Source organism: Apostichopus japonicus, chromosome 7 (genome assembly GCF_037975245.1).
Source record: "Apostichopus japonicus isolate 1M-3 chromosome 7, ASM3797524v1, whole genome shotgun sequence".
Lineage (NCBI taxonomy): Eukaryota > Metazoa > Echinodermata > Holothuroidea > Aspidochirotida > Stichopodidae > Apostichopus > Apostichopus japonicus.
Window position 1 is genome coordinate 5,110,266 of NC_092567.1, and position 22,577 is coordinate 5,132,842.

Here is a 22,577-nt window from a genome sequence, read left to right on the forward strand (position 1 = left end):
GTAATTTTGGTGGACTAGGCTACAGGGCTAAGCCTAGGTATGGACCAAGACAGTAATAGTAATACAAATAAGATATACTGTAGCCTAGGCCTAGGCCTATTCAAAATATTACCCTACTAATAAAAAGTACTAGGTTTTCTGTAGGCAGCCTATAGCATTACCAATACCACAGGCTGTATACATTTTTGTTCATGGTGGGAAAAACATCCAGTTCCATCATAACTGAAGTAAAAAAAAAGTCTTTTTAACAACCTTTCAGCTCCATTTCCTTCATTGATTCCTTCTGTTGGGAGTTGAGTGGTACCAACGTTAGTAGTAGAACTAGGCCTGCAGTAGTACTAGCTGGGCTAACGGCAACACTAACATGAGTAGTGTCACTAATATTGGGCCTATCGTAAGGCATCTCATCACCATTGTCTAAATCGTCTAACTGAGATGAGCTTAGTCGCCACCGTGTCGTTCGTGGCACACATTTAAACGGGTTGCTTGTCCTGAAATAGTCTCTATATTTAGAAGGCATTGTAGGCCTCAATATTGATCGACAAAAGTTCCGGAATTTTCTTAGAGCATAGAAGTAACGTCGTCCGTACTTTAAAAGTCTAAGGACAAGGTCTATACTGTACATATAGCGCGATATGCACAGTGCACACAGTAGCCTACAGTAGTAGGCCTAGTAGAAAGTTGAGTCTTGTGTATCCGACATGCTCAGTGATTAACCTCCGCCATGTATCACGATCTTGCACAAGGTTTATTGCTTCTTCGAAATTGTTAATATTAACGTCCTTAAATTGCGACTTTATTTTTCCAAGCAAAGTAGTCACGGGCTTTCCTATTGGTTTAGTACAGTACAATATACTATTTTACGTTTAGTTGTTCGAAGTTAAGTTAACGTTGCTGTCGACAAAATGAATATGCATAATGACCGACCGTACCGCAGACGGCGTGCCCGGTACGTTTATTCATTATTTTTTTAATTTTGTCTGGTCTTCTAAAGCGGAGAAAAACGATACCAAAAAAAAAAAAACCCCACAATTTCTAAATAATTTAATAAAGCGGAGAAAAACGATACCAAAAAAAAAAAGAAACCCACAATTTCTAAATAATTTATTTTAATTAATTACACCTGCCCTGTTTCACCCACGAAACACGAACCAAATAGATTCGTTTCGTGTTTAATGTATTACAGTTCACATTTACAAGGAACATTACTCGGGACTCTATCAATTTCGGCGGTAAAACTTATACACTTTCAAAGATAGTTACAGTATATAGATATCGGAATACATCAGTGGCGTGTTGTCGGTATCATCTTTCTTCGGAAATTTGCTTGTATTTTGCTCAGTTTAGTGAACACCTCCTGTCGCGTTCACTCTAGTATCAAGGTTTATTGTTTCTGTCAACGGATCTAGTGTTTAAAGCAGTTTGGATTCATTATTTCCAGTGATTTAGTTGAGTGCATTTTTCGAATATCAACTTTTCGGTCATGTTGTAGTAGCCTATACTATAGCCTACCACTTGCATTATACCACTTGCATTGTACGTGGTTCAGCACGTTAGTCGTTTACCAGCAAGAGAAGAAGTGCAAATATGTTGGAAGCTTGCTGGGGACCGAAGAAGATGAGCTCAGGAGAGAGTTACAACGGTATCAACGTATGCCACAACCAAAATTACCATGTAATGTTTTTGCATGCTCTCATAATGTTTTAATTTTTTTCTTTATTTTAATTAGCCTAGGCTAGGCTAGGCCTAGGCCTACTTTGTTTTTTTTTTACTTATCCTGAAAACTAAAAGACGTGCAATGTAAGATTAGAAGCTACATCATTCATTGGAAGGATCATGCATCACGGAAGGTCAAATTGATAATATATTGTTTCTGAAATTGTTTGGTCCAAATATGAACTGCAAATGCTCCATTGATATTGTGATGCATTAAGATAAACCTTCAATTTTGTTGTTCTGGTTACACGCATCATTTCAGCTGTGTCACCTATTCTGTCTTACTACTGTTTTCTTTGATATATGGACATATTTTGACAGAATAAAGCTAGTTTTAACAAACATTTTCAATTTATGTCAAGAAGATTTCATAGAACCTTTGCTCTTTCCTTACAGCAGTCACTTGTGAGGAACTGCATTTCTTGAAATGCTTGACAGGTGCATTGGAATGCCAACAAGCCTTCCTTGGCAACAAGAAACAGGTTAGATTTTTGTAGTATTTTTTTAGAGGCATTTTTTAAAGGAGGATAGGTAGGTAGTTGAGAGATACACAACTTTCTGTACAGTTTCCCTTCAAATCAGCTATAAATATGCATCCTGCAAAGATTTCCCAAAAAACTGCCTCATCAGTAGCAATTTCAACCAGAAATTTCTTTAATCAGCAGAAAGAAACGGTTTGTGTTTGAAAGTCAACGTCCCAGTTTAAAGGAAATTCAAATATAAACCACTGTACGGAGAGTAATGTAAAATGTCATTATTGTTCATCTTTAAACTTAAAGTAGTAGAGGTGTTGGGGAAGTGATGTTGATATACCATGTAAATTGTACCATCTTTGCTTTGTTTCTTTTTTTGCTTTGTTTTTATATGCTGCAAGGGCTTGAATCAGAACAATTGATAGAACTCTTTGAATAATACTCCCTCATTTAAAGGGAAGAATGACACTCCACAGCCATGCATCCATCATCTTTCCTCTAGGCCTGAGGTTGCTTATAACTTTGATAAAAGTTGTTCATACTTTTTCTTACAGACAAGTTTTTCAGACCCAGAATTTTCATTTTTGGATGGCATTGCATTTGCACCATCAGAGACATCGGTTGATGCAGACAGTTTTGTCCAAGAATGCGAGACAGTGAAACTTGAGGTATGTCATATATAGTCATCCAATTATGCTGGCATTTTTGCCATTTGAAAAGGATTGCCCAGCCAAAAGTTATATCAAAGAGTACTATAATCTGAACATTCTGGTAAAACTTACATTCAAATCTAATGCTTCGTTCTCGAATATTGACATTTGAAGTTTTCAAATTTTGTACCAAGAATAGACTTGAAGCATACAGGTGTGATATCATAGGCTAGGTGCACACTCAGGAATAAGTTTTTTGTTTACTTCACAAACAAATTTCTATGCCAAAATTTGAATCATTCATAATGTAAATGCATCACATGTATGCATTGGTATTTAATTCCCATCTCCATTGGGCAAACAATCAAGGTTGCTTCGATTTCAATTTGGTAGGCCCAATTCGACCAGGGTAGGATACATGACTAAGCTTCAGCTGAACTTACTCGTTTTAATATCCAAAGTACATACACAGGAAAAAAATATCCTAGCAGTAAACCAAATTCCGTTGTGAATATCCCAACTCCAAATCCATGTTTCTCGTTCAATCCTGGGCGAAATACTACCGTGACTCTGTGTTATTCCATAGAGTTAGGCCTAGTTAGGCCAGTAACATCCACTACGTACACAATCAGAAAAGACATGCAGTCACTAACAAAATATAAAAACGTCCGATCACTATAGTATATATATATATATATATATATATATATATACAATATTATTAGACAAAACCAGAGAACTACGATATGATTCATAATTGACAAATAGGGAGTAATGTTTTAGAAAATACTATTTCCTAAAACACTACTTATTTGTCAGTTATGAGTCATATCTTATTTCTCTGGTTTTCTCTAATAATATTTTTCTTTGGAGTAAAGGTGAATTTTCTCTATAATAAATATCTAGAGCCTATATATATGTTTGTTTCTGTTCTTTTCAGATTTCTGTCATGGAATTGCCCCATGCCTTGATGCCCTACAACAGTAGAATACCGGTTGTGAACAGCATGATTCATACTGTAGGGTCTGCAAGCAGCATGGGGTCACGTTTGTCAAGTGGTGTAGCGGGCGCATTTTCAGTGCAGACGGTACAATGCACCGAGAAATGTTTGCCATGTATGTACAAACTTTACAAAAAGTGTCAACTCTGATAATTGAGAAATACTGTAGCTTATAAACATAATATCTGACATATACTGCATGTGGGGCTTGGGGAAATGTATGATCCCTAATGTTTTGAAAAGAAGCAGAAACACTAAAAAAGTTCGTAAAGAACCTATCAGACAGAAACATGTCCAATATAGAGTTTATTGCCTTGGGAAAAGGTCTGAAGTTCATAGCAACTCCAGTAAAACCTAAACGAAGTGATCTTCTCAAGTCTTTAAAAGACCAAAAAAGAAAAATGAGAATCCGCTTCATCATGCAGAATAAAATGCAAAAAGGGATTACAAAATTCCGTCTACCTTCTACATGGTCACCTAACATGACTTTTAGTAAAAACCTAGAGGACTACTTGGAAGCAACACAAACCGAATTGGCAAGTGTTACTATCCGAAACGCCAATAGCAACACACATAAGGCGGAACGTTTTGCACTAAATGCAATTAAAAACGACCGCTCTATTATTGTCAAACCCTTCGATAAAGGTAGAGGCATTGCTATATTGAATCACTCAGACTATCAAGCCGAAATTGAAAGGCAATTAGCTAGTCACCACTACGAAAAGTTAAAAAGTGATATGACGTTTCAAACTAAAAGTTTAGTCCAGGAAACACTAATTGATATGTTCTCTGCAAAAGAGATCGATAAAAGCACCTTCGAGTACTTGTCACCATATAGCCACAAGATCCGCACACCGGTCATATATGTGCTACCAAAAATTCATAAAGCACCCCTGGCTAACTCAAAATTTGCCGGGAGACCGATAATAAGTGGAAACGGATCACCGACCGAAAAAATATCGGAATTTGTGGACTATCTCTTGCTTCCTATTGTAATAAAACAAAGCACTTATGTGAAAGACACAAATCACATTCTGCAAATTTTGGAAGCCACCCCGTTACCAAAAACGATAGTACTCGCTACACTCGATGTCGTCGCCATGTATACCAATACTCCCCAAGAGGAGGCATTAGATATATGTCAAGAAGTCTATGAAAAGACGGAACAAAGCGAATATGGAATAAATAAAATATCTTCCATATCCATGCGCAAACTAATTGAACTCATCTTAACAAGAAACTGTTTCGAGTTCAATAACCAATTCTATCTACAAAAGATCGGTTGCGCCATGGGTAGCCAAGCCTCTCCGGAAATCTGCGATATCGTCATGCATAGACTTGAAAACCAGATTTTACCGACAGATAATAAAATCTTAAAATGGCTCCGCTATAGAGATGACATTCTTTTGCTCTACGACGGTACACATCAGGAACTTGAACACCTAGTAAAAAGGTTGAATGAAATTCACCGCTTCTTAAAGTTTACGGTAGAAATATCAAACACCGAGGTAACATACCTAGATTTGAAAATCTTCAAAGGTACAAGGTTCGAAACCAATGGGTTATTAGACACTAAAGTCCACACCAAACCCACGGAAACCTTCTAATACCTCGACAGAAACTCTGCACACCCCTTTGCCACTTTTAAAGGCTTCATTAAAGGGGAAATATTACGATACGCACGTCTCTGTAACAACGAGACTGACTTCTTAGAGAAAAAGAATGCGTTCACAGAGAAACTGTTACTCCGTAACTATAAGAAAGAGGAAATTGCCACAGCCACTAAAGGCATAAAATTTGAAAACCGTAAGCAATACCTCACCACCAATCCTAAACAAAAGGAACCACCACTGGTGTTCAAGCTTACCTATACACCCCACATCAAAACCACGCATTTGAAAAAAGCACTTTTGAAACATTGGCACTTAATTTCGCAACACGCGGAATTATCCAAACTGTTTCCAAAAGAACCGATTCTTGCCTACAAAAGGGCCCAAAATCTCAAAGATTTACTTGTTAACTCAAGGTTTCGTACTAACGAAGAATCAGCTGACTCTCAAGGTTCACACGAAGCTCTTTTAGATGCTCTTATAGATGCACTATGAGTCCATAAAAACTCGTGCACAGAAAATAGATGCATTTTGAGAACGAGACGCTCATGCCGAATATAAAAAATTCAAAGGCTTACTACTGATGAAGCTCCTCCTATAAAAGTTGAGAGCAGAAACCGGTCTAGTTGGTCATAAGAACCTACGCTAGTCTTTCTTACTATTAAAAGTACACTCAATTCACCTAATAGGTGCAATTATGTTTCACCATGAGGAGCATGCTATAAGTTCATGTTCTTCGGGCCCTCCCTTAAAAATACTTCAGGTTCTTGGCTACTACGTTGCGTTAGATAGTGTAAAACCGCCTACACCCCCATTTTATTTCGTTTTTCATACGGACAAAGAAGCACAGTAATTCGTATTTTCTTCAAATGAGCTGCGAAAAAATGAAAAAGTTTATCCTTGAACGTCGGGTATCGAAGTCGTAACCCGCGCCATCACAACAGGTGTCGATATTTACATTGAATGTGTCAGTGCTCACGCCATACCAGCGGATATACACGTCCGCTTCGCGAGCTACATGACTGTGAGTAGGAAGGGTACTGCAATATGTTTCCCTGGCTGAGGTTGACAGGTTAGGAGCTGACGAAATGTGAGAATGTGAGGGTCCGCAGGCACCATACTTGCCTATATTTGTGGACCCATATATTAACCCTGTTGTGTAGAGGTTGCAGAGGTCATTTGAGGTCAGATGCTTGTAGGAACAAATGGCGAATGTTCACACCTGCATACTGAGCCATACTCGATGTGTGATCAAACTTTGGATTGCATGGTGAGATCCCTGATAGGAGCCAATAACGATGCTGGAACCTGTTACATCTTAATAGATACTGGGAGAAACGAGAAGGACAAGACAATGAAAAAGTTGAGGGGGCAAATGCACGATAAGCCCCCCCCCCCCCAATATTTACCAAGGCTCCGAAACGTGCATCTGCCCATTTTTCAATGCATACTTGTCGATCTGTCCGATGCACACGTATACTATATAGGTGTAATAATTTTAGTAAATGCTGGGGGGACCCTCGGCCCGTCCCCTGGCTATAGACCACATTGTCACCCCAACCGCGTCTTCACGCCCCTTGAAAAGTGGAAGCAGTGAGTGTGAGTACCGGTAAGCGAAACACAACTTCGTCTTAGGCCAATGACTTGCTTCATTTCAGCCAGTTCTCCAACATCCCCTTACTACACTCAAAAACGTCTTTGCGAGTAAACTACGAGTAATAGCTACTCTCTTAAAACACCATCGAATATACAAATTTCTATGTTGTTACAGACTTGTACGTGCAATCTGAGAAATTGCAGGTTTGAGACCCATATTTGAGGGCTAGGTATTCGCAGCATAAAACACTCGGGAAGTGCCGTTTCCAGATGGTTTGAAAAACCCAAAATTTTCTTGTACGCTCCGCGCCAACCAATGGTGGCGCTCCGCTTAGATAGTCCCTACACATTAGCCCCCCTCCAATAATTTTCCCGTTCCCCCTCATTAGACCCCTCCCCCAGGACGGCGATCCGTATCCACCTAAGTGCCCCCATCAAATGCTGGTGCCCCCCTGTGCCCCCCAGACTGAAAAGTCTGGTGACGCCACTGTGTACAACTAAAACGTATGTAAAGTATTGGTTAGAATTAAAATATAAACCACGCTACCCTATGAGTTTGGTATCTCGGTACATTTTATCATCAAACAGTGTTTTGCTCCTCGGCCTTTTGGATAAGATCATGAGTAGTATCTGTTCCCTTTCGAGGGGAATGGTGATGCACACCTGACGATGATCACACAGTCACAGTCCCGATGTAAGGGGACTGGGGTTGAGAGTGGATCAGTCGTTTGGTAGTTTGGTTTTCGTGCCCAGGTTCTTTCCTGGGCGACTTTTTCTTAAAAAGTAGCAGTGTTTTGCTTCCAAATGTCTCAAAAAACAGTGCAGTGTGTGTTATTCAAAAGTTAACTAAGAGCCAGCCCCCCCCCCCTCCCTTAGGTCTGGAACAACTTGTCTGTTTGTTTGATGTTGTTATAGTATTTACATACAATATGCGATAATTGTACACAATTTCCATAGTACAAAGTAAGCCTAGATTTCACTCGATATACGATGAAAAACGTGTCCCACTGCATGGAGACATGTCACGTGCTCTTTAATATCACAGCACATAACAATTAAAGGTGATACTCGTTGTACCGAATGACTGACTACCTGGAGTGTCAAAGGGAGGTGCGTGGGTCGGAAGGGGAGGCTGAAGGGAAGAAGGGATGGAGATGCATTATCACATCTTCCTTAGTTTACTTGTTAGATCAAGAAATTCAGTTTGTGACATTCTCCAGTGTCGATGGCACCAGCTCCACTCATCTACGATCGTACTTTAAGGCATTACTAGTTATTCGGCTGGATCCTTTGTTAGCCGAACGATGCGAGGTAATTAAATGATCGAAATGTACTTAAATTCATATTCTCAGTCTACGTTTGGTGTCGGCATTTCTAGATAAATGTCAAAACTTCCTGAGAAACGTTACAATTTCGATAAAGCGTCGAAAGTTTGCGATAGGCTGTAAGTCTATATTGTTTTATTAAAAAATCAAACATCAGAAATAACACCACAACATTTCAACATGTAAAGTGATTTTCTTTTCGGGAATAATAGGTTAAAGTCGAGGTAAGCAGAGTAAATTCGACAAAGCATCTGTTAACATAATTTGATGTGATCATTGTTCCCTCTCAGCTACCGTAATACCCTTAGACATTGTATTGCGTACTTTGTAATAACAGTCGGAGCGGATGTTGCACCTGGTACAGCTAAAACCAACAAAAACAGGGAAAAAGGAAACCGAGACAAGAATGTTTCATACTATAATGTATACCTCTATCATTCCAGTTTAGATCCTGGCAGACAAATATTTGAGGGCCTATTTCCCTCCCGTAGCTACCCTTCTGCTCCTCCCCTGCCGTCCCTTATGATCCAAGATTATTCTCTGTACAGAATAAGTCAATCTTATGATGTTGTATTAACGTCATATTTGCGTATTGAGAGAGAGAGTAAAAGTATACCTGTTTTACACTGAAGTTCAGTTGCTGCCCAGTGTATATGACTGGGGGTGGCAGACAATTATTTGAGGGCCTACCCCTCCCTTAGCTACCTTCTGCTCCTCCCCTGCCCTTATTATGGCACAAGATTAGTTCAGTTGCTGTCCAGTGTACTGTACTGTATATGACTACTCTTGTAGAAAAGAGTTGACTCCATAGCATTGTAACAAGAGCTCACTGAAACACGTTTTTTACAGGACCCACAATACTTACGCTTGACTTGAGCGAAACACTTGTAACTTGACAAACATTGGCTTGGTGAAGACACTGTGATAAACTCGGCTCAAAGTTCAGCTAACAGTAACATTTAGATCAATAACGTGTCATCTATTGTCATTTGATGATAAACTATTACAGGAATAGATGTTTTTCAGTCGTATAAACCAGTGATTTCCATAAAAAAAAAACGAAACGTGTTTCACAAGTTACATATCAGAACATGAGAAAAGGGGACTTTTCAAATAACAGGGCTTCCCGTTCTTTAAATGTTGTTTGTTTTTGCTTCTTAATATGAATATCATAGGCGTAGGAGGCGGGGGGGGGGCTGCAGCCCCCCAACCATTTTTTTTGGTGAAAATTCGGGCAATATGCTGAGAATTTTTCGGGCATCTACTGGAAGAAGAATAATTTGCAGTGTATTTTTCATTTTTTGGGGGTGAAAATTTGGCAATATGCTGAGAATTTTTCGGGCATCTACTGAAAGAATAATAATTTGCAATGTGTTTTTCAATTTTTTGGTGAAAATTCGGGCAATATGCTGGGAATTTTTCGAGCACCTACTGAAAGAAGAATAATTTGCAATGTGTTTTTCAAATTTTTTGGTGAAAATTTGGGCACTATGCTGAGAATTTTTCGGGCACCTACCAGTGGCGGAGCGTCCATACAGTCAGAGAGGGCGGATGCCCCCCTGACGGACTCAAATGGACTGCTGGCGCCCTTTTCAGCTTTTTACCACTTTTTACTTATTCGCGATTATTGACTTGTTTTATTGCGCTCTCAAATACCCATTGACATTTGTCACATTTTGTTGGTGTAATTTTCTGACAAATGGCGATGACACCTATTTATTCTGCAAATTAGCAAGGCCCGGAAAGGGTAGTTTCCGGCGATCTAGGGAGTATCTGGACTCAAAAAAATTATGTTCGCTCTGCGCCAACCTGTGGTGGCGCTCCGCTTAGATAGTGTCGAAAACGCCCCTACAGACCATTCTCTCCCCTCTGACCAATACCCCTAGCTCCGCCACTGACAACTACTGAAAGAAGAAGAACTTACAATGTGTTTTTCAATGGTTAAACTTATATTATTATCATTATTGTTGTAACGGCTTCCCCAATAATTATAACCAATATGGAAGGGAAATAACATGGTAAATGATTGTTTGTTTTTGGCATGTGATGTAGGCCTAATAACCGAAGAATGCCTATATAATATGCACATTAACGTGAGCGCGAAAAATTTTGGTTATATTTTTCGGTCAAGTCGTTACAGCCCCCCAGGTTCTTTCCTGGGCGACTTTTTCTTAAAAAGTAGCAGTGTTTTGCTTCCAAATGTCTCAAAAAACAGTGCAGTGTGTGTTATTCAAAAGTTAACTAAGAGCCAGCCCCCCCCCCCTCCCTTAGGTCTGGAACAACTTGTCTGTTTGTTTGATGTTGTTATAGTATTTACATACAATATGCGATAATTGTACACAATTTCCATAGTACAAAGTAAGCCTAGATTTCACTCGATATACGATGAAAAACGTGTCCCACTGCATGGAGACATGTCACGTGCTCTTTAATATCACAGCACATAACAATTAAAGGTGATACTCGTTGTACCGAATGACTGACTACCTGGAGTGTCAAAGGGAGGTGCGTGGGTCGGAAGGGGAGGCTGAAGGGAAGAAGGGATGGGGATGCATTATCACATCTTCCTTAGTTTACTTGTTAGATCAAGAAATTCAGTTTGTGACATTCTCCAGTGTCGATGGCACCAGCTCCACTCATCTACGATCGTACTTTAAGGCATTACTAGTTATTCGGCTGGATCCTTTGTTAGCCGAACGATGCGAGGTAATTAAATGATCGAAATGTACTTAAATTCATATTCTCAGTCTACGTTTGGTGTCGGCATTTCTAGATAAATGTCAAAACTTCCTGAGAAACGTTACAATTTCGATAAAGCGTCGAAAGTTTGCGATAGGCTGTAAGTCTATATTGTTTTATTAAAAAATCAAACATCAGAAATAACACCACAACATTTCAACATGTAAAGTGATTTTCTTTTCGGGAATAATAGGTTAAAGTCGAGGTAAGCAGAGTAAATTCGACAAAGCATCTGTTAACATAATTTGATGTGATCATTGTTCCCTCTCAGCTACCGTAATACCCTTAGACATTGTATTGCGTACTTTGTAATAACAGTCGGAGCGGATGTTGCACCTGGTACAGCTAAAACCAACAAAAACAGGGAAAAAGGAAACCGAGACAAGAATGTTTCATACTATAATGTATACCTCTATCATTCCAGTTTAGATCCTGGCAGACAAATATTTGAGGGCCTATTTCCCTCCCGTAGCTACCCTTCTGCTCCTCCCCTGCCGTCCCTTATGATCCAAGATTATTCTCTGTACAGAATAAGTCAATCTTATGATGTTGTATTAACGTCATATTTGCGTATTGAGAGAGAGAGTAAAAGTATACCTGTTTTACACTGAAGTTCAGTTGCTGCCCAGTGTATATGACTGGGGGTGGCAGACAATTATTTGAGGGCCTACCCCTCCCTTAGCTACCTTCTGCTCCTCCCCTGCCCTTATTATGGCACAAGATTAGTTCAGTTGCTGTCCAGTGTACTGTACTGTATATGACTACTCTTGTAGAAAAGAGTTGACTCCATAGCATTGTAACAAGAGCTCACTGAAACACGTTTTTTACAGGACCCACAATACTTACGCTTGACTTGAGCGAAACACTTGTAACTTGACAAACATTGGCTTGGTGAAGACACTGTGATAAACTCGGCTCAAAGTTCAGCTAACAGTAACATTTAGATCAATAACGTGTCATCTATTGTCATTTGATGATAAACTATTACAGGAATAGATGTTTTTCAGTCGTATAAACCAGTGATTTCCATAAAAAAAAAACGAAACGTGTTTCACAAGTTACATATCAGAACATGAGAAAAGGGGACTTTTCAAATAACAGGGCTTCCCGTTCTTTAAATGTTGTTTGTTTTTGCTTCTTAATATGAATATCATAGGCGTAGGAGGCGGGGGGGGGGGGCTGCAGCCCCCCAACCATTTTTTTTGGTGAAAATTCGGGCAATATGCTGAGAATTTTTCGGGCATCTACTGGAAGAAGAATAATTTGCAGTGTATTTTTCATTTTTTGGGGGTGAAAATTTGGCAATATGCTGAGAATTTTTCGGGCATCTACTGAAAGAATAATAATTTGCAATGTGTTTTTCAATTTTTTGGTGAAAATTCGGGCAATATGCTGGGAATTTTTCGAGCACCTACTGAAAGAAGAATAATTTGCAATGTGTTTTTCAAATTTTTTGGTGAAAATTTGGGCACTATGCTGAGAATTTTTCGGGCACCTACCAGTGGCGGAGCGTCCATACAGTCAGAGAGGGCGGATGCCCCCCTGACGGACTCAAATGGACTGCTGGCGCCCTTTTCAGCTTTTTACCACTTTTTACTTATTCGCGATTATTGACTTGTTTTATTGCGCTCTCAAATACCCATTGACATTTGTCACATTTTGTTGGTGTAATTTTCTGACAAATGGCGATGACACCTATTTATTCTGCAAATTAGCAAGGCCCGGAAAGGGTAGTTTCCGGCGATCTAGGGAGTATCTGGACTCAAAAAAATTATGTTCGCTCTGCGCCAACCTGTGGTGGCGCTCCGCTTAGATAGTGTCGAAAACGCCCCTACAGACCATTCTCTCCCCTCTGACCAATACCCCTAGCTCCGCCACTGACAACTACTGAAAGAAGAAGAACTTACAATGTGTTTTTCAATGGTTAAACTTATATTATTATCATTATTGTTGTAACGGCTTCCCCAATAATTATAACCAATATGGAAGGGAAATAACATGGTAAATGATTGTTTGTTTTTGGCATGTGATGTAGGCCTAATAACCGAAGAATGCCTATATAATATGCACATTAACGTGAGCGCGAACAATTTTGGTTATATTTTTCGGTCAAGTCGTTACAGCCCCCCCCCCCCATGAGGCTCCTACGCCTATGATGAATATACTTATGTTCGTATCTATCTTTCGTTATCAAAACTTACTATATTAATATGAACATATTTTAACATCTAACCTACCTTTCGTAATCAGGAACTTGCTTGCCTATTATTATCGCTATCTACTTAGCCTGCACCACAAACTAAATTTATAACGTACTTTACTACCGTTGTATGACAGTCACTGTTTACACAACAAACAACAAATATAAAGATCTTAAGAAATTTTGCCCGTGGTATCGTATAATTGTTTCATAGTTAGTTGATATTATCATTATTACGATATATGACTAGATATCTTTATAGATTGAAGATAAGATGATTCAGTTCCATTGCGTATTAAATCAGTGTTTCCCTAACTTTATCCCCCCACAAACCTCCTGTGGATTTCAGTGTTGTCCACGAATCCCCAACTTTTTGAGACACGATCTGATTCATTATTATACTATGATACGCATCATAGTGCTTCGTAGAAGATCAAGTTAAAGTTCAGCTCTCTATCTTCACGACGTACTGTCATGCGTACACCAACTTCACCAAAGTCATGCGGCCTGTTTCTGTTTCATAATTCAGTTATTTATCACACTACTATTGCAATATATGCGTATGGTACGCGAAAAGAGTTTGTCGGTAGGTACGATTTTTTTTTACATTTAATGAATTATATGATATATCAGATTTTAGTTCAACAAAAAGTAATCTAGTTTTGACTTTCAGAGATATCTCACGCAACCCCTGGGGGCTCATGCACCCCAGTTAGGGAACCCCTGTATTAAATCATCTGGTTTAAAAAAGATGGATAACGAAGCTGTTTTTTTTTCTCACTGGGAAAGGAGGAACATATTCTAGATGCGTCCCGATGATTTTTTAGGGCAGCTTTAAAGGGCCATCAAGATAAACAAAAATTCCCTAATAAATTGGCCTTTTCTAAAACAGATAGGCTAACAAAATATAATTCCGGAGCTAACAGCACCGATTAGTTTCATTCTGGTCATCTAAACGGCATATGTTACAGACTTGATACACCCAAGCAGCAAAAGCCACACACAAAGATGTCGTGTAAGGAAGGTAAATGTTACAGCCAGTCTGCATATGTGATAAAATCTACAAATAACTAGAACAACTGTTTACAAATGGGCAATTCCGTAAAGTCGGACGTACATTTCGGACAGTTTGTTGATCCATATCTCAATAGCTATATATAGGAGATAACTTTTCATTTGGGTTTTATGGAACATCTACCTTGTACTATTCTTGTATGGAGTTTCATTCCTTGTCCATCCAAGTAAACTACAAAAATACTCAAAAAACCTCCCTGTGACGGACGTACCCAGAGAAAGTGACTTTTTCAGATCGTAATTTTCTTTTGAAAATTTCTGTGAATTGGGATGGGATGCAATTTAAAACTACTATACATGTTATGAAGAAGACTCTTAACTACACATATCAGTAAACAAGCAGTTGAAACCTATATCACTTCCCTGCAATATATTCAAAAATTCCTCTGTGACGGACGTACAATTTTTTGTGACGGACGTACACGTGTGAAATTATATAGTAAATGTACGTCCGTCACAAACAAAAGTGCTACTTGGTATCCCTAAAATTTTAATTTGTGACAGAGCTTCACCCAGAGTTTCCATTGTTGACAGATGTACACAATAATGCAGCTCATTTACTTGTGGCTAATGGAACAACTTAGGTAACAGTAATAGTGAAAAGAAGGTTTACCCTCTCACAAAATTTCTATTCTATTGGAAATCTATATTTCACTTTAAGTTTTATGCAAATCATCAATGGTCAGCTCATTTAAAATTTTGTGTGCATCATTTCAAACAATACAGATGTTAGACCCCTATAGGGAGTTGAAGTTCTTTAGTGGGTCAGAATGATGGGTCTTTATTAATGGTATGAGCACCAAACCATTTTTCTTTCACTTTCTTCACACCCTGTTTATTTACTTGACAATTTTTTTTTATTAAAATACATACATGCTGCAAGCATCTGTATGGATGACTTAACAGCATATTTCAGCAAACAAGAAATTCAGAACTTCAGATGTGTGATACATTGTGTTGTATTGCTTCAGGAGTTCTTAGGCTGTGTTCATATTGGATCCCCTGTTCTTAGTCCTGTGTTGACAATTTAACCGCAAATATGTTTCCAAAATCTCCTATTTTAGTGTTCACACTTGAACCCATGCTCCAGCTCTGATTTCCCACTCTGAGTCAATGAAGAGGAAGTTACAATATTTGTATGGTGACTCTCACGAAAGTGCAAATGCACAAAGTGTATGGCAAATTTCTAATAAAGATGAGTGTCACTAACTTCTGCATGCAGTGTATATTGATTCAATATTGAGGTGAAAGTGGGAGAAAGAAGTCAGTGTTATAACACTGTTATAACAAGTGAAGTCAGTGTTATAACCAGGGTGTGCATATACTACAAATAGCTATTCAGCAGTACTGCTGAATAGCTATGAGAGCATTAACTGGCAATAGTTCTTAATTATCTCATGTCAAGATACAGAGATACAGCGGCACACCCTTGGTTAGTATAGCAACTATGAAACATGTATAAAGGTAATACACACAAACACTGTGAAGTTAAGGAAGAACCATCTGGTAACTCTGTCCACCAACATAAAACTATGAGCACATGTGGTTCAAAATTAACTTTTCTTCCACATAATGATACCTGAAACCCAACACAAAAGGTAATGAACCTAAAGCAAATGTAGAACAAATTACATCAAAACAATAACATGCATACTACAGCAGTAAAAAAATACTAACAATTGCAATAACAGTTCTTGATGACTCTCAGACAATCTTCCTTCTAAAACTGATTTATTATTTACTAAAAACTAGTTGAACACAGTGTAAAATATACAGTGTGTTGGATATTGAAAGGAAACCTTATGGTCAGAGGGAAGAATAAATGGCAGAACTACAAGAAACAATGTTGTACACAAACAAATAGTTTGTAGCTAATAGTTCCATATATGTCCATGGTTAGTTTGCCTAGAATAGTGAGTTGAACAGACATGGTGTTATGTAGTTTGTTTGCCTTGATCTCCGGTCACTTTGGTCCCCGAGTCTTCACACTCTGGAACTGATACCCCCCAGAACAGGGGACCAAAATGTCGCGGTCTGACCCTGAGAAGGATAGTATTTACATTAGGATGTTGATCTCGAGCAGGGGATATGATTCGGTCGGATCCCCTCTGTGTGTTTTCTAATGTGAACAAGGCTTTCAGATGAAAGTGTAAATATCAATGTAGACAATAGCATACTGAACATGTGGTTCAATACCATGCCATTTCTTTGATATCTTGCCAAGTGCTAATTCCAATAACACAAATATATATGCTAGTTGACACTGAAGTATGCAACGTTTGCATACCACTACATTTATGCTAATGAAGCAACCACAAAACTACCTAATATCTGTGTTAATGACTAAATGGGTTTGATTATTAAATTCAGAGGTACTGTAGTGATAAAAATGTTAAAATACATTGTTTATCTAAACAAAAATAATGTGACGGACGTACGCGTGACGGACGTACGTGACGGACGTACGTACGAAAATACGTACGTCTGTCACAGCATTTTCTGAAAAAATAAAATCCTAGGGATTAAAGGCACATTATGTAGTTATTGAGTGTTCAAAATGTGCATTGAATTGTAGATGTCTTGAAATCTGGGTACCTCCTTCTGTATGAAATTTTAAAAAATGTGATTTTTCTGTGACGGACGTACACATGACAATTTACATTTGTACAAAAAGTTATTCTCAGAAAACTGAAAATCCCTGCAACTTTATCTGTTTGTCAACTGAATCTATATATTATATATATCACTTCAGCAACTCCGAGAATATTTATTCCTCTGAAGATACACAGGCAAAAATAGGCATTTTGTTTTTGGGTAATTTTTATGAAGCAAATTTGGGATTTTTTCGGTTGACTAATACACACCTTAATCTGCCTGAAAACAATGTGTTCTGTAAAAATTAGCTAAATATTATGAAACTTCAGAGTTTTAGCTTTCATCTGATACCCTATATGTAATGATTCAACGTTTTTTAAGTTTTGGTGAAAAGGTTTACTAGTTTACGGAACTGCCCAAATACGTTTCATTGAAGTGCGCGGTGAAGGTGAAATTTAGTTAGTTGTAACTGATATTCAAAGGAGGGGTCTTTGTTACAGCAACCCTTTTGAAGTTATTTCGGTCACGGATAAGCCAGTTCGGCGCTTGGTCCTTTAACGTACAGTAGACCAATGGTAGGCTATATTTATGAACAGAACTCTAGCTAGTATGCGCATGCAATAAAAGCAAAGAAGTTATGACTAAAACCATCACAGATTAATCGGACAACCAAGCTCATTAACGGTTGTCATTAACAACATATATGGTCATTTTCACAATCAGTGGTGTAACTTCCAATATTGGCACTTATTGCTTTGTAACTCAGTGACCAAATACCAGAATTCTTAGATTTTTTGCAATTTGACCATCCTAAGTGAAGTCTACCTTGGGTAGCTTAACGAACTTTCTCGGTTTCTTCAGGTTGATTTGGTAGCCATAAATATGCTTAAAATATGCTAGTTCAGCCGTACACTCTCAACTACACTGTTTTTGTCAGAGCCTGTACTTATTGGTGGAAGGTATTTTCCAGTTCTTATTTGGTTGATATTATCAACAAGTGTCCAAACTAAAATGCAATTGTGTTCCCCAGGTTTCCTTCCTTTCCTTCTCCAAGGAATGGTGGCTAGATTTTGTCGTTTCGGAGGTGACATTTTCCGTTAACAATTGGTACCTAAGTTTGACTGCAACTAAGTTCTAGTTAAGCAGTGTAAATTTTGTTAAGTAAGGTTGCATTATTACAATAACTAATGTGTCTAATATCTGGGCCCAAAGATATTTTTCATTTAGAATTCAAAAAAATTGTGTTAATTTCAAATTTAATGTTAACTTTTCCGTTAACTTTTCCGTCACCTCCGAAACAAAGCATTCTCCAGCCCAAGATTTATGTAAACAATAGTATAGCCATTTTGAACTTATTAAAATATACCTCACCCCCTAACGTAATATCTGAGTAAAAGTTGTGACAACATGACCAGTCGTTTTAATTTCTGGGAGATTCTTAACTTTCCGTTAACATGCGTCACCCCAGAAACACCTTGTCACCTCCGAAACAGGTTAGTTGGAAATTTGATCTCTACTGATCCAATAAACATCTTCCTTGGCTAAAACTCATATTACAGTAATTCTGTAGAGGTGTAGCAACCAGTATGATAATATCTTTTAATAGGTCCTTTATTAATTATGTTATTAAACTGTAAATTAATGTTTCGGAGGTGACACAATATTGTTAACACTACATTTTTTACATTTCTGCTGTTTGTGTATGTAACCCCTCCTTTCCTTCGGTAAAGGTAATTAGGACAATGGGTCAGCAATATGTGTTTCAAGTGGGCCTAGGCTTCAAGACAGGATAAAATTGTCTCCATGTGCGAATGGTTCAATGATGATATTCAAAACAACTGCTGAGTCAGTTCTACACAGGTTTACAATGAGAGACACAAAACACAAAGAAATGTACCATGAACTACTTATATTTTCAATATCGTTTGCCATACCTGGCCAGTAAAACCGTTCCCGGGCAAACTGAAGAGTACGTTCTAATCCCAGATGACCCATGTCATCATGTAACAAATATAACGCTTTCTCATGGTAGGTGGAGGGTAAGACCAACTGGTAGGATACAGGATCGATTCCCTTTTTCCTGTATAAAACACCACCTTGGATACTAAGACGTTTCCAATCCCTAAGGAGAAGTAGAGTTTCATTCATCTCTTCCCTACGTTCTGCCTTATTGGGACATCTCCCAATCGTCAAGTAATGTAATACCCGAGCAATCACTGGGTCTAACCCCTGATGCTCCTGCCATTCCTTAGGTGTAACACCTGGAAAGGGGGAGTCATCACCACTATCTAATAATACATCGGGTACTGCCCCTTGTCCCATAGCTACAGCTTCTACAACAGGCCAATGAAATGACTGTGTGTGGATGTAATCAAGATCCACTCTATGAAAACTACATATTGCCTGTATAGCCTCAGGTGCCACTTCTGTAATACTGTTGTTGACATTGCTTTGTTCATCAATGAACATCCTAGAAAGTCCATCAGCATCACCATTCTTAACTCCTGCCCTATAGTTTATCTTGAAGTTATATGCACCAAGTGCAGCTAACCATCTATGACCAGTTGCATCTAATTTGGCTGTACTAAGCACATAAGTAAGGGGATTGTTATCAGTCAGTACAGTAAACTCCCTGCCGTACAAGTAATCTGTTACTGCCCACTTTAGGGCAAGAAATTCTAACTTATGAGCAGGGTAATTTCGCTCTCCTTTTCTCAAGCAACGGCTGACATAGGCAATAACCCTTTTCTTTCCCTCCTGGATTTGGTACAAAGCTGCCCCGAGTCCACCTAAGCTGGCATCGGTATGCAGTTCGAATGGGATTTCATAATCCGCATATCCTAAAATTGGGGGTCTTGTTAGTTTCTCTACTAGTTTCTCAAATGCTTCTTGGTGTTCCACACCCCATTGCCATTTTAGTTCTTTTGTAGTGTGCATACGCTTTCCTCTTTGTTGTTTTGGTCTGTTACCAGTGAGCCCATGGAGTGGGGCTGCAATATTGGCGTACCCCTCTACAAACCTACGATAATACCCAGTGAAACCTAAGAATGACCTCAATTGTTTGACATTCTGTGGCACAGGCCACGATTTGACTGCCTGGATTTTTTCAGGATCAGTCTCTACTCCATGTTTGGAAACTGCATGCCCCAAATAGGTGACACTATTTTGAAGGAGGTTGCACTTCGATGGCTTAAGTTTCAGGCCAAACTCAGTCAAGCGTTTCAAAACAGCTGATAACCGTTCCAGGTGTTCTTCAAATGTCTCTGAGAAAATGATAACATCATCCAGATAAACAAGACATTTCTTATAGTTCATGTCACCCACACAATGCTCCATGAGCCTTTGGAATGTTGCAGGTGCATTTGTCAAACCGAAAGGCATACGATTGCATTCGTAAAACCCCATTGGTGTTGTGAAAGCAGTTTTAGGTATATCTTTCTCTGCCACCTCAATCTGCCAGTAACCTGATTGAAGATCTAATGAACTGAACCACTTAGCCCCCTTCAAAGCATCTAATGATTCTTCAATACGTGGCAAGGAATATGAATCTTTAACTGTATCTTGGTTCAGTTTCCTATAATCAATGCAGAGCCTAATTGAGCCATCCTTTTTCTTTACAACAACTATAGGTGAGGCATAGGGGCTATGTGATTCTCTGATCGCCCCAGATTCTAACATATCCTGTAAACATTTCCTTACTTCATCATACTGGTTTGGGGGTATGCGCCTATATCTGTCTTTGAAAGGTTTATCGTCCTTTAATGGAATTTCATGCTTCACTACATTGGTATGTCCCAACTCATTTTTGTGAAGGGCAAAAGCCTGAATATGACTCTGTAGTAAATCTCTCAACTCTTTTATCTGGGTTGGAGTGGCTGGAGATTTGTCTACATTTAGTTTCTCCCAAATTTCATTGTACCTATCATTTATTGGTGAATCCCCACTATCGTTAATTACACTCCCAATGGTGTTCATGGAGTAAACTGACGGCCTAGCCAAGTGGAGATCTGCAATTATACTCTTTGGTTCTAATGTAATGGCTACATCAGACGAATTATGAATCGAAATTGGGATCTTTGACCTTGCCCTTTGTTCAAGATGCATAAAGGCTGAATTAACACTTAAGCCTGTGGGAAGAGGGTGATTAGGTCCCTCAATAATTACATGATAGGCCCCCTTTTCTCTTACTCTTACTTCACCCCTAACAACCACAGACTCATTAGGTAATATTGTGACAGGATGATTGATTTTAGCCCTTACTACTCCAAGTATTTCATTTCTTTTTGCAATCCTGTCCTTGTCACAAAGGCTTGTAAATGCTAAGCGCCAAGCAGTAGAATTGGCACGTTGCATACAATGTACTCCATACCAAGCTTTACAATCCTTCCTACATTCAGTTATTAAGTTAGTTCCTACAGTGATAGGCACTTTACTGTTGTATGTGGTATCTGGTACAAGTAGTGCTACTACGTCATACACTTTCTTTCCGAAGGCTGGAAAACTCATTTGAATTTCCAAATAACCTAGGTAAGGCACTTTCTGACCACCTGCCCCTTCAATGTGCAGAATATCATCAAGTGGGTATATCGGAACATTCTTCAAGTACGTCTCATGAAAATACTGGGAGACTGTCGTAATTTGTGAGCCTGTGTCGACTAAACAGGGACACAAGTTATCATTTACTAGGACTTCATCCTCATTAGGGGTACCAAGAATCCTATCGAAAATGTTTTGACCTTTGGAGTCGTCAAATTCTCTAGTTGACTTTTGAACGTGGCACCCTAATGTTGGTCTACCTTTAGGGTGCCCTGCTCGTTTAAATGGGCCCTTTTTGTTTGTTTACGAAGCCATTCTTCAGTGGGGGGATTCCTACACCCTTTCACAATATGGCCTTCTTGCCCACAACGATAGCATACAAACTGTCCCCTTGGACTAGCTTGTCCTCCCATTTGCCTAACTGGGTTTCTTTCTGCAGGGTTCCCCTGTTCCCTTTGTTCTAGTTTGTCCAACCGTTTGCTAGCCTTGCTTACTAAGTCCCAAAATGTGGCCTCATCCATATCTGAGTCCAGCCCTTCAATCACAACTCCATGATGAGCCATGATGAACAACAGAGATTAACAAATACTACAAAAACAAGTCAAGTAGCCAAATACACTATAACTATAAAGAAAAGTATCAAACACTGAAAATCTGTGACGAATATGACTCAGCAACATTAACAACAAAACTACCAGAAAACAAATATCAGCAATTAAATGATTTTGGCCTAGTCAAGCCCCACGTTGGGCGCCAGTTGTAACCCCTCCTTTCCTTCGGTAAAGGTAATTAGGACAATGGGTCAGTAATATGTGTTTCAAGTGGGCCTAGGCGTCAAGACAGGATAAAATTGTCTCCATGTCCGAATGGTTCAATGCTGATATTCAAAACAACTGCTGAGTCAGTTCTACACAGGTTTACAATGAGAGACACAAAACACAAAGAAATGTACCATGAACTACTTATATTTTCAATCCTCCAACCGTGGGAAATGGGGACGTTATAAGGCTATCAATGGCACAAAACAATAAAAAGTATCTACATTACAAAATATGTCAACTTG

The 22,577-nt window shown here is 38.8% G+C and overlaps 2 protein-coding genes across 4 annotated transcripts in view; one reads left to right on the forward strand and one right to left on the reverse strand.

Moving 5' to 3' along the window:
- Positions 1 to 22,577, reverse strand: part of LOC139969979 (uncharacterized) — a 99,846-nt gene that overhangs the window by 60,205 nt on the left and 17,064 nt on the right. The gene's annotated exons all lie outside the window — the stretch shown is intronic.
- Positions 710 to 4,052, forward strand: LOC139970321 (uncharacterized). The gene is made up of 4 exons (XM_071975987.1): positions 710 to 1,674; positions 2,113 to 2,198; positions 2,744 to 2,857; positions 3,780 to 4,052. Exons 1-4 carry the CDS (start codon positions 1,653 to 1,655, stop codon positions 3,987 to 3,989), a joined length of 432 nt encoding a protein of 143 aa, XP_071832088.1. The 5' UTR covers positions 710 to 1,652; the 3' UTR covers positions 3,990 to 4,052.